This window comes from Neolamprologus brichardi, chromosome 7 (genome assembly GCF_056152115.1).
Source record: "Neolamprologus brichardi isolate AB-2024 chromosome 7, ASM5615211v1, whole genome shotgun sequence".
Lineage (NCBI taxonomy): Eukaryota > Metazoa > Chordata > Actinopteri > Cichliformes > Cichlidae > Neolamprologus > Neolamprologus brichardi.
In genome coordinates this window covers 59,262,668-59,276,069 of record NC_142110.1, presented here as the reverse complement: position 1 = coordinate 59,276,069, position 13,402 = coordinate 59,262,668, and the positions used below count along the sequence as shown (strand labels likewise).

Genomic DNA, 13,402 nt, shown 5'->3' with positions numbered 1-13,402 from the left:
GTTTCTTCTTCTTTTTTCTTTTTTTTTTTTTTTAAATAAATGGGTCTAACAAGACACTAATAAAATATTATATAATGCTGTAGACTGAATCTTATGGGAGGGTATTGTTGACTCCTCATTCCAACTAAGCAACTGATTATTTGCTACTGATTTTGGGGGTATGGCCACTTCCCATTGTACTTCGCTCCAGTAAACATTTTGCAATCCACAATTGCTAACTAATGCCAATCAGCTGATACAAATGTAATGTCAATAGATGATGATATTGTTTGATTTTTCCTAAACCATGTTGGTTATCTGTCACTTGAAACAACCAAGTTGTATTTGTCTATAAATTCCTCCACTACTATACCATTTCTGTCCTTCTTCTTGCTTCCCAACAGCTCATTATGTACATTTAGGTCTTCAACCCACATTAGAGGGACACCGATTTTATCTGTAATTTCTACAAAATAGTCTTCCTCTAATGTAATGCAGAAATTATATGTACTTACAACAGTAAATTTTCCCCTGTCTGTCCACACTTCTGTTATTATGCACTCAATTATTGCATTCATTTCTAGTCCTTTTCTAATAAAGGTTTTACAGGTTTCAGCACCAAAGGTTATCTCCTTATTTTTCCTCTCACATTTGGATCTTGGAATCACAAAACCCAGCCTTGGTTTAAACCAACTTTCTTGTAATATTAACAATGCAAATAATATTAGGCTTTTAATTGTGACCGCTTAGAAAGTGTTTGAATTCCTATTCATTTGCCATGAGGCTCCTAGCATTCCACTGCATAACAAACAGCAGTATGCAAATGCTACTAGGTGCCATGATCATAACCTCTTTAGAACAAGTCCTCTGTGTCTGTGTCATCCCATCCTAAGTGCTGACTTTGTTTTGTTCTTTGTGCTTCACTATCCTGAGGATAGGTAATTTGACATATTTCTTCCACATTAATTTCCTTGAATCCTAGTAGCCTAGCTGCCACATATCCATAACTCTGACACTTGAAACATCTCACTGGAGGGCTCTACCCCATCAAAGTGTAACTAATTCATCCCACATTATTTTCCTTGGTAGCATATCCTTCATTAGAGGTGAGGAGTACTGGGGTAGACCTTATACCATTCTTTGCTATCCTATGGAGGCTTGTTTCCACCACTAAAAAAAAGAAATGCTATCCATAATAGCTCGAAATTTTGACTTATTTCGAGTTATGGATAGCATTTTTTTTAGTGGCGGAATGAAGCTTCCATACATAACTAATACATTCCTTTATGCTAAGATTTTCTTTTGGACTACTCGGTTCAATTTTTAATTTTATATTTGTCCACCAAGTGGTGCTACTTTTACCATTCAAAGCCTGCAGCAAAATTGAACTTTTCCACTTTTTTTATTCGACTTTTTTCTCAAAATAGTATTTGTACTATTTTCCTCGAAATAGAGCTTTAATCCCGAAATTTCGACTTTATTCTCAAAATGATGAATAATATTTTGTTTTCTTAACGTGGCGCTATTACTCCGTCGTACTAATACTCCTTTATGTATTCGAGAATTAAAGAGAATTTTTTCTTTTAAAAAAAGGGTTCTGACTCTGGACACACCTACTCGTGCGAAAACCGGAAGTTAGTTAATCTATTTGTTTTCATGCCAGCAGCATTGTCTTGCAGGCAAGTTGCGTCAAAAGAGGGAACGCTGAAAATAAAAATGCAAAAATGTTATAAAGTATAAGTATACTGAATATGCTGGTGAAGCTACTAAATATGTGGTTGTATATTGTTAAATGTTGCCCGTTGTTTTGAGATAAAAACTCTTACTTTGCCTCCTGTAAGATTATACTGAGGGTGGCAACGACCTCTTTATTAAGGGGTAGCGTTTCCATTATATTATAGTTTCATGCTGTCAGAAGGTGCTATCATTTTCCCCTGCTGCATGAAATATCTACACCATAGAGCTGTAACGAAGACTACCGTTACGTGTTTTACGTGTAATTCAAAATTAACAAAAACAAGCACTATCGTGGTTGTTAGCTAACCTCAACTACAAAACTAGCTTTCTTTGGAATCCGTTTAACTTGGTGGTTGCCAGATTAGCTTTCGACAGCTAACTTAGCGATGTGACCTAAACCGGGAAAGTGTTGATCCGGAAACTCCCTGCAACTCTGGTTGGTGGGCAATTTGAATTTCCAATTACAGTTATAAATCATTTAATAGCATATACTGTTCTCTAAGTATTTGAGTGTTTCCACTTGTAGCTAGTTTGCTATAAACAATAACACTGCTACAGAGCTAACGTTAGCTACAAAAGTTGCTAGCTAGTCAGGCTAACTTAGAACGAATGCACAAGCAGACACGGGAGCCCATAAAAGTGGCTTCCTTTAAATTTCGATTTTAAATAAGTGAAACATATACCCGAATGTACTTTATTTTACATTCATGTGTCGTTTTCAGGCTCGGAAGGCTTTATGAAGCCTGACGGAAAGCCTTCTGCAGTTTTGATTATTAGCTACCCTGCTATGGCCGGATCTTAAACGGTGTATGAGTGAGGAGATGATGTTGGTTGATCCAGGTTAAATGTCTGAACCAGGGACACTTCTTAAATCATACATTTTGTACTGTTATTGCTCATGACCTTTCAGGGATTCAGAATTGGCGTCATTCATTCTTCAAGAGATTTAAATGTTAAGGGGTTGGAGGGGCTCAAACGTACTCTTTAAAAAAAAAAAAGATTATTGCAATGACTGGAGGGCATCACCTTTTATCCCAGATGTTGAATCTGTCTCTGTGTATGCTGAGTTTGGTAGTTTTCTCCTGACCAAAGTGATGAGGTCGGACCCTGCATTATTCTTACAGCTCTTGCAGGTCGCTCTCATGTGCCCATGGAGAAGGCAGCATTTGAGGGGTGGCTGGAGTCAGTCTCTGCTACTTTCCTTACTCTAAATGACCAGCAGCGCAACCAGTCTTTGGACCACCTCATATCTTTAAGTGGTGCTGCTCAGCTCCGCCATCTCTCGAATGGACTAGAGACACTGCTGAAACGTGACTTTTTGCGCCTTCTTCCCTTGGAGTTGGCCTTCTACTTGCTGCGCTGGCTGGATCCTCAGACCTTGCTCACCTGCTGCCTAGTCTGCAAACAATGGAACAAGGTAATTGTAAAATTTCCAGACTCCTTGTTTATCTGACTTTCCTCAAGGAATGAACTGTAAAAGAAAATAATGATTGCAAACATTCACAGTGAAATCTAATGCCTTCTTTCAGTTTTTGATAAAAGTGCAGCTATTAGCTTCTGAAAGAATTGTTTGGTTTGTAGAAGGTACTTATCTGTTATTATGCTGTCTATAGGTATCCATTTAATCCTCAATAACAACCTAAATCCAAAATTGCAGATATGGCGGTTGTCCAGGCCCAAAGATACAGTCAATAGCTAAACTGACAGACATATACAGACAGTGATGTTGTTGCACTGATGTATGCCCACATATGAGCTTCACTGACAGTTCCAACTGTTCATGTTGTATTTTCAACATAGTTTTTCTTGCTTTACTGTATCTGTGAAAAAGAATAGTGTTTGTTCAGTGCTCTTATGGAATACGCTTGAGATGGACATCATGTCAGCACTCTGGATTGATCTGTTGATGAATCTGTAATACTGTCACATTAGAAGTATAACATGTGGGAGCCAAAGCATACAAGACTGCGTTTTATGCACTTAAATAATTTTACACATTTATCATGTAGTGTCACTGGTCCAGCCCACTTAACATCAAACTGGGCTGTATGTGGGGCCAGTGATGTAAAATGCATTTGACATCTGTGTTTTGGGATGACTTTTGTTTCCTTGCATGAAAAGCGAACACATATTTAGACTACCAAGACTGTATACATTCTCATAGTTAGATGAATATGAACCTCTCCACCAAGTGGCATATATATTATATATATATTAGTCGTTTTCATGGACTTTCTGATATGTTTGTGTAAATGTATAGATAATGATTATATGAAGCATGAGCAAAGTGAATTACAGGTGGAAATTTAATTGATTAAATGTGTCATACAGCTTAATTTATGTGTCACAGATGGATAATCAAGTTTTTAAGGATGTTTATTATTGATCCACAGAGCCTGACAAAACTTGTTTCACATATCAAATATTCTTACTTTCTTTCTTCTTTTTTTTTCTTTTTTTTTTGGTAGGTGATAAACTCTTGCACTGAGGTGTGGCAGGGTGTGTGTCGGGAGCTAGGCTGGAAGACTGATGAGACCATTCAGGATGCATCACATTGGAAGGGGGTCTACCTGAAGGCTAAGCTGCGTATGATGCAGTTAAAGGATCAAGAAGCCTTTGAGACGTCATCACTTATTGGTCACAGTGCTCGAGTATATGCTCTTTATTACAAGGACGGCCTCCTCTGTACAGGTACCCCATGACTGTGTGTTCTGTCTTTATTAGAGTAGCAAAATATCAAATTGGTAGCTCTCAAACGTCTACGATAGAGTCATGACACAGTGCTGTACAGCTCATCAGTTTTATCCAGAGATATTTCTGTCAACCTCATAATACTAACACTCCTTTTAGATTAACTTCACATCATGTCCTGAGAAATGTACCCATACACACATGAAAAACTGCAGTTTGAAAATAGCGTTTAAACAAGTCTATCATCTGACATCTGTATAGACAAAAAGTAAATATAAAACTATTCACTGAATACACTAAAAGTACCGATATATGATGTGTTTCAAAGGGTTAAAACCATTTCGATTTTCTCTTTAGCGCAATGGTAAGAGAGTTATAGTCATTTAAAGAGTGCTTATAAAATAGATCTGTCACCGGGCCTATGGTTTGGTTTTTTTTGTTTTTTGTTTCTATTTAAAAAGGAATTTGATTTGAAAATTGTCATGACCATGGATTAACGTCCATGAGTACTATTAACAAGAGTTGGGAAATGTCTTCAATCTTAGCACACTCCTTAGTTCAGAGATGACAGTTCACTTTTCACGTACAACAGGGGAATTAATTGTTTGATCCCCTGCTGAATTCATAAATTAAGTAGTATAAGGTCCAACCCAAGGTCCAGCTTTTGGCATAGTGCTTTTGGCATAGACAAAGCACATTTCTTATACTCCGGACACATAAGATCTTACCATTGGTTTTTGTTTAGGAAGTAGTTGATCTCTCTCTCGCCTGGAACATTCTTTAGCTGTCTTCTGAGCTTTGACAAATGCACAGTTGCGATAACCACATTTACTCAGTGCCTCTTTGATATGATATCCATTGTCGGTGGGGATGGTGTTCACTCTGTGTTGTAGAGTCCTGATGTCACACAATTTGTGTTTGAGTGGATGATGATAGTCAAAACCTTAAAAACTGATTGGTATGTGTTAGTTTACAACTTTCAAATGTTCCCTGTTGTTCATGGTAATTTAACAGCTCAAGAACACTACCACGTGATTTTGTCTTTCCTTCTGTGGTGAACCTGATGTGTTAATGTGATCAGTGAATTGTTGTGCGTCTTGAAATTTGATTTTCACCCAGGAGTCATTCACATGCAATGCGTCCAGAAAGTATTCACAGTACTTCTCTTGTTCCGAAATGGATTTATATTTAAACTATACACCATACCCAATAATGGGTAAATGAAAAAAAAGTTCGCTTTTAATGATTATAGATTTATTCAAAATTTAAATATATGCATATGAGAGGATGTCTGGACTATGCTTTTATTGCAGAATTTTTAATAGTACTCAAATTGGACTTTGATCAGTCGTCATACCAATTTGCAAGTGATATATAAATAATAACTAGGGCAGCCCTAATCCAAACCTACCTGGCCATGTGTGAAACAGAAATTGCACCTTAACCCTAATAACTGCTTGTGTCGTTGTTGCCAGCAAGAACTGCACTAAAGTATTTGGGATAACTGTTTTTTGTCTTGTTGTATTTAAAAAGTTGGTAGTGGACTTGCTCGTGCGTTTCAGATCATTGTCCTGCCGCATAACTTGAGTGCCCTTGCTTCAGGGCCCAAAGTATGACAAACATGCAAAAAATAAAAACTAAGACATATACTTGTTAATGGTACTGTATAGGTTGCTGTTGTCGTTTTTTCATCTGTATCACATTATGGCACAGTAGTTTCTACCAGTAGCACACTCATAAGGGTTGTTTTGAGTATACCCAGTTTTGTCTTCTTTCATGCAGACCATGTCTGGAATAGGTGTGGAAGCATTGTTTGTAATGTTTGTTTCATTCTCAGTGTGTGTGGTCCTGAGGGCTTGTACATGTTGAGCCTTCTATATACACTCACGTAGGTTGAACCTGTCACTACAGCAGTAACACTGATGGTTTTTACTTGTTTTTCAGGATCTGACGATCTCTCTGCCAAATTATGGGATGTGCGTACTGGACAGTGCATTTATGGAATTCAGACACACACCTGTGCCACAGTAAAATTTGATGAACAGAAGCTTGTGACTGGGTCCTTTGACAACACTATTGCATGCTGGGAATGGAGTACAGGGGCTAAAATCCAGCAATTCCGTGGCCACACAGGAGCAGGTTGGTTTCAGTGTTGAGCAATTATGTCCTTATCTAGAATAGAAAGCATATTAATGCTAGAGGAGAGGCAGATAACATGTGGTCAATAGCGAAACGGTCAACTTTGCATGGAAGAAGCGTTATTTTTAGTATTTTATTTTATCTCTTTGTGACAGTGCTTTATATGGAAAGGGCACTTTAAAATCTGTCAAAACAAAGGCATTACAAAAAGTCTGATTAGTCAAGAAACACAAGCCCACAGACAGTTTTGAAACAAACCTAAAAGGAAATGGCAAAAATATAACCCAACTGTCTATGCGCATTTCTGTACACTGTTTAGCAATATTTAGCAGTCATCTGCCACCAATTTTGGGGATTAAAAAGCATAGAGAGATAGAGTACATTGAAACAGTCAGTGGTGGATTCAAGAGCTGGTGTAAAGATGAGGGTTATCAAGAATGGGACAGTTCCATTTTTGTTATACTAGTGGAACTTCTTCTAGGCAAAGCTTGGTATTATCTGCCAACAAGAATAGCTACATGTTTAATGTGTGCTACAGCTCCTAACTGCGTGTGTGTGCGCATGTGTATGTGCACGTGTGCAGTTTTCAGTGTCGACTACAATGATGAGCTGGATGTACTTGTCAGCGGCTCTGCAGACTTCTCAGTGAAGGTCTGGGCTTTATCTGCTGGTGCCTGTCTCAACACGCTGACTGGACACACTGAGTGGGTAACAAAGGTCAGAATTTTATGGGTTTTTTTGTCTGAGTTTGTGTGAAACTTATTTCCATTACTTCAATTACTGGCAGGAAATAACCAATCTTAATGTTTTTTGTTTGTTGTTGTTTTAAAGATGTGAAACTTTTGTTGATTTTCTGTTATCAGGTGATACTACAGAAGAGTGAAGTGGAATCAATGGTGCACAGTCCTGGTGATTACATTCTCCTCAGTGCTGACAAGTATGAGATTAAGGTAATGTTCCCTTCCATAGTTAATGTGTTTTAAAGGAAAACGACTTGGTCATCATACATGACCTGCTATATCAAAAGAGTCCATAAGATGGAGCCAGTCCTGTGTTTGGTGTACAGGTATGGCCTTTAGGCCGAGAGATCAACTGCAAGTGTTTAAAGACACTGTCGGTGTCAGAGGACCGCAGCATCAGCCTCCAACCTCGCCTGCAGTTTGATGGACGCTACATTGTATGCAGCTCTGACCTCGGAGTCTATCAGTGGGATTTTGCCAGTTTTGAGATTCTCAGGTAAAATAGGTTGCATAATTTTAGAAAACATGCAGGTGCCTAGTATGAATAAGATGGAACAAAAAATGCAGTGGTTAGTACTGTTGAGTTTCACTCCCCCATTAGACCGGGCCCTTTTTGTGTGGAGTTTGCATGTTCTCCCTGTGTTTGCGTTTTGTTTTCTCCAGGTAATCCGGTTTCTTCCTGCAGTTCCTCCGTGAGTGGTTGTCTATCTCTCTGTGTTAGCCCTGTGACAAACTGGCAATCTGTCCAGGGTGTACCCTGCATCTTGCCATGTGATAGCTGGGATAGGCTCCAGCTCTCCTGCAACCCTCATAAGGATAAGCACAAGAGGATGGATGGATAGAGAAAATCAAATAAAACTACAGCATACAAAAAGCTAGTTAAAAACTGAAGTAACCAAGAAAAGTGTCCGTCGATCACCTTGTTCACATTTCCTTCCCAAGATGTCCATATGACATTCTTTTGGGATTTTAAAGTTGTAAGATCATGAGGGTTGTACTAAAGTGGAGGAAATAATTATTTGATCGCCTGTTGAATTTGTATTGATGACAAGACTGTAACCCTGAAATTCAGATTATAATATCCATTCATCCATTCTCTTCAGTTTAACATTTTCAGGGTCGCGCGGTGACTGGAGTCTATCCCAGCTGTCTTATGGCGAGAGGCAGGGTACACTCTGGAAAGGTCACTAGTTTGTCACAGGGCTAACACATAGAGACTGGTTAGGAAAAACTTTGTGTCATAAGCACAACATCTGAAAAAATGCAACATGTAAAACCGACCCAAATTGACCACTCTGACATATTTTAGTGTGGTTTATCCATCAGTTTGCTTTTGTTCTAGATTTAACTGCCAGTTCTCTATCAGCAATTATGGCGTGTAAGGGGAAATTTCATAACATACCGAATTCTAGTTCCACCTGGCTCTATAATCTCTATAATTAATCTATAATATGCAGGGGAGACAGACGGTTTACGAAATGTAATGGAGGGAATGAGAGGTGACTTGGCTATCATTTCGGATTTAAATAAATAATATGAAACCTTAATGAAATTACAAGTTGTCATCATTGCAAGAACAGGTTGGAAAATACATTTTGATATAGACTATAGATATAAATATGAAGGCCTATGAGCGTTCTAAATGTTTTATTTCTGGTCTGGGGGAAAAAAAACCCAATTCTAATCTACGTGGTTACAGTAAACACTGAAAAAAATCTGCGAAAATCTAAAACCCCCTTTCCATTAGTATCTACTCGGATCAACTCACCACAGTTTTCAGGGTTTTCCATTAGGCCATTGTACCTGGTACTAGGTACTAAAATAGTACCTACCACATTAGGTGGTAGTGATTGTAAAAGAAAGCCAGTCGATCCAAGTCGAGTCTGAGTGATTTCCACTAGAGATAACCCGATTGACCGGCTATGGACCGGAGTCAGGTAATTTCTTGGTGACCAGCTGACTGGCTTCACGTACTCATTATGAACTCATCCATTTCATACATATAAACATGCACACAGCGGCACAGGCAAATAGTTCCATGCGCTCTCACAGTGAAACACTAACATGTTGATAGCATGGAAACTCTTTACCCTGAGTAGAGGCACATAGTTTGTCAAAGTTAAATACCTCACACCACAAAAACAAACCTAATTATACACTTAAATCACCCTCAACCAACAGAACATGTATATTTTAAAGGAGCTAAGTCAAAGTGGCTAAAGCTATCCAAAGCTTAGAGCCAGCCACCAACCAGCCTGTAGCCTCAATATGAGCAAAAGATCAAGGCAGTTACAAGAGAAATTATGGAGACGTGAAAAAGTTAGGTTTGAAAATTTGTTATTGAAATTTGTTTTGTTGTGCACCCCTCTGAAATTCCTGAACCTCTAAAAAATCCTGTTCGATTGAAAAGTAGCCTGATTAGAGTAGGATGAATCAGCATCCCCAAGTCATACTGTTAGAATCCTCGAAGCATAAGCCGAAGAGTGGCAGCAGTCTTTGACTCCAGTTAAATAATCAACCAAAGACCCAAGCAGAGTTGTAATTAACTTGAAAGGCTAAATCTTAGCCTTGTACATTGTAACTGGAAAACTCACAACGTTATTTGTTGTATATCATTCTCCTGGCCTTTACTCAGTTTCCATCTGAATTCTCAGACTGTTACCTTATTTAATACTCAGGTCAGGTAAAGTCATTAATATGGGTGATTTTAATATTCATGTAGATCAGGGGTGTCCAACTCCAGGCCTCAAGGGCCGGTGTCCTGCAGGTTTTGGATGTGTCCTTGATCCAACACTGCTGATTTAAATGGCTAAATGACCTCCTCAGCATGTCTTGAAGTTCTCCAGAGGCCTGGTAATGAACTAATCATTTGATTCAGTTGTGTTGACCCAAGGTGATATCTAAAGCCTGCAGGACACCAGCCCTTGAAGCCTGGAGTTGGACACCCCTGTTGTAGATGCTGAGCACACTACACAACACTATATTTAATCTGTTATTAGCCTCAGGTGACTTCCATCAAAATGTAAATGAGACCACCCACCACTTAAATCATACTCAAGAAATACCCCCTTTTTAATAACATTTCAATTTACTATAATTGATTGCACAACAGTGGGGAATATGTTTCATTACAGTAGATGTTTCTGAAAGTGGTGTAACTAAGTTCAAATGTAATTCCTCCACTGTTAACATTTTCAATGCTGTGTGCCAACACAATGCAGAACAGCTGCATAAACTGTACTCCCACAGAGGTTGATTATCTTGCCAATAGTGTTACATCCTCACTGTGTACGACTATGGATACTGTGGCTCTTCGGAAAAAGCCTTAAATCAGAAGTGCTCGACTCCCTGGTGTGACTCACAAATGTACAGTAATAAGGTCCCATCTTAAACGCCTCATATAACCACCCCAATAGAGCACTTTAATCTCAGATTCCTGACTTAGTTGTAGTTCCAAGGGTATTTAAAAGTAGCATGGGAGGTAGAGCCTTTAGCTTTCAGGCCCCTTTTCTGTGGATTCAGTTCCAATTTGGATTTGGGCGACAGACGGCCTCTCTACTTTTATGATTGTACTTAAAACAAATGTGTAGACCATTATGCTATAGAGCATCTAGCCATTTAGTTGTTGTTGTTGTTTAAACTCTTTGCATGTACAATCAGAGCAAACTCATGAGTAACCGATTATATTTCGGCAACTTTAAATGCAGCTTATCTTTATTTTCCCAGGGTGATAAAAATGCAAGATCCAGCCAACCTGTCCCTGCTCAGCTTTGGTGAAGTGTTTGCGCTTCTTTTTGACAACCACTTCCTGTATGTGATGGACCTGAGGACAGAGGCTATCTCAGGCCGTTGGCCTCTACCAGCGTATAGAAAATCCAAGCGAGGATCCAGCTTTCTGGCCGGCGTGACCTCTTGGCTTAACGGTTTGGATGGGGGCAATGACTCTGGACTGGTGTTTGCCACCAGCATGCCAGACCATAGCATTCACTTAGTACTGTGGAAGGAGAACGGATAAACACAGACAGGGTCAGTGTACCTGAGACTGCTAGAATATGAGCTGCGCCATGCATGCTCTGGAATATATCAACCCTAACTGCCAAGATAGATCATACATGGACCAAAGCATTTTCTTTTTAGCCATTTCTTCTTCAGCATACAGTCATCCTCTAGAAACCCACATGAACACTCACAGTTGGAAATGGAAGATGAAGAAATCATTTTTTTGACCTTGTACAATCGTTCCTGATTTCTACAGAAGCCTGAAAACCTCTCACTGGTTTTCTTATCTTGGACAAAGAAGAAAAACAGACTTAGTGTGAAGACCAGTAATTGCTAACAGTTGGCCCCCAGAATAAATACCATCATAGAAATTCTCCTGTGATGGCCTCAGCTGTGAAAGAGGAAATGTGTTAGGCAGTTTTGCAGTGTGTGATTGGGTGTTATTTCTGGGTGAACTTTTATAAACACTATTAGGTCATGTTGCATGCACCAAGAGAACATCCATTGTCAAGCCAGTCTCCACACTGACCTGCTTAAATATTGGTCTCCATCAGGAAAAGCAGGGTTGCCTTAAACCAGTGGTTTTTGAACTTCCTATGGTATTCCTCCTTTCAGAATTTGCAGAAAGTTGACACTCAAGTCTGTCTCACCCTGCAATTTATTTAACATATATATATATATATATATATATATATATATATATATATATATATATATATATATATATATATATATATATATATATATATATATATATATGTATGTATATATAGCCACTGCAGTAAACACAGCAACTGTTTTGAAATAAGATGGGAATATAAAGTTCAACACCACTTAACTGCGTGTTTAAGTGACGTTTTTGCTGAATTGGTGTATATGTATACAATGTACAATATTGGGCGCTTTCACTAAATTCCACTGAAGATTATATGATTAGAGGTTTCAGTGTCAGCTTGAGTGAGTTGGGGTGCCTTTTCAGTTCATTTGATGTTAAAAACTAGAAGTCCTGGTAACTTTGGCACATTGCAGTGTTGTTACATTGTTCTTTTCTTTTGACATTTTTGTACTTGATATGCTCTCAGTCTCAGATGTCTGGATTTTTATTGCTACTGCCTGGCATAAATTTCTTGGGGAACAAATGAGAAATTGACTATTCAACATCAATTTTATTTTTGTGAAAGGTCTCAATATTTCACACAGCTGAGATAGTGACTTCTGCCAAACTTACTATTTTAAATTTCAAAAGGAGTTTTGACCAGTTTTTCCATCATGTAAATTCTGTTAAACGTGCCTCATTCTATGTCACCTTTTTATTATCCCCCACTTTTCATTGTCTTTTTTTGGCACTGGCAGGCCTTATATGACCATGGATCAGAGTGCATTCACCAGACTTGATTTATGAGATTTAATTCATTATTAATGATCTTTTTCTTGTATCCTCACATGGATGAATGTACACAGCACACTTACAGACTGCTTTTAGATTAACACTTCCAGTCCAATTAAAACAATACCGCTATACTGTATTCTGACTGTTGTCTTGACCGTTACAACACATTTAAAACACAGTAACATGACTTGTAAATAAAGTGAGAAATGTGAAATAAGAAAATTTCTATGTTCATGTACCTTTCAGAGTTGGTTTCATTGCATTTAAGCACTGCAACGTTCCTTAGATCACAAATTATTTTGCTCATCTGTAATCATTCTTTGGTTACTTGCACCTATCTATAATCTGCTTCAGTTCTGCAGTCCTTCAAATAAATAATGTAGCAGATGCATCGGTTTGTGTTTTATCGTGCCAAAAATGGTGTATCCAGGCTTTTTTCCTGAAAGCTGAGTTTGTTAACCCAGAAAGAGAGCTGACTTAACCTATATTTGACTCACTAATTCTGTACATCTAACCTGCTTGCAGGCAGGTTTTCTTCAGCAAGCTCTGACTCCTCCCCTTCTTCTGCACCTGAACTAATTGACTCTTGGTTTAATTTTTGCTGATTGCAGATATCAAAGGAAATGGCGGTTTACAATTAATTTGCCAAAGTTTACAACTTTGTAAACTTGTAGTCCTATTTAGATATTAGAGTTGTGTTATGTGTTTACCATGAGGTAATTTATAA

At 38.4% G+C, this 13,402-nt stretch overlaps 1 protein-coding gene across 1 annotated transcript; it reads left to right on the top strand.

Moving 5' to 3' along the window:
* The first annotated feature begins 1,832 nt into the window (after nt 1-1,832).
* fbxw2 (F-box and WD repeat domain containing 2) lies at nt 1,833-13,066 on the top strand. Its single transcript, XM_006797322.3, has 8 exons — nt 1,833-2,152; nt 2,841-3,133; nt 4,185-4,407; nt 6,352-6,546; nt 7,130-7,263; nt 7,410-7,496; nt 7,613-7,782; nt 11,013-13,066. The coding sequence occupies exons 2-8, from the start codon at nt 2,867-2,869 to the stop codon at nt 11,299-11,301; spliced, it is 1,365 nt and encodes a 454-aa protein (XP_006797385.1). The 5' UTR covers nt 1,833-2,152; nt 2,841-2,866; the 3' UTR covers nt 11,302-13,066.
* The last annotated feature ends 336 nt before the right edge of the window (nt 13,067-13,402 follow it).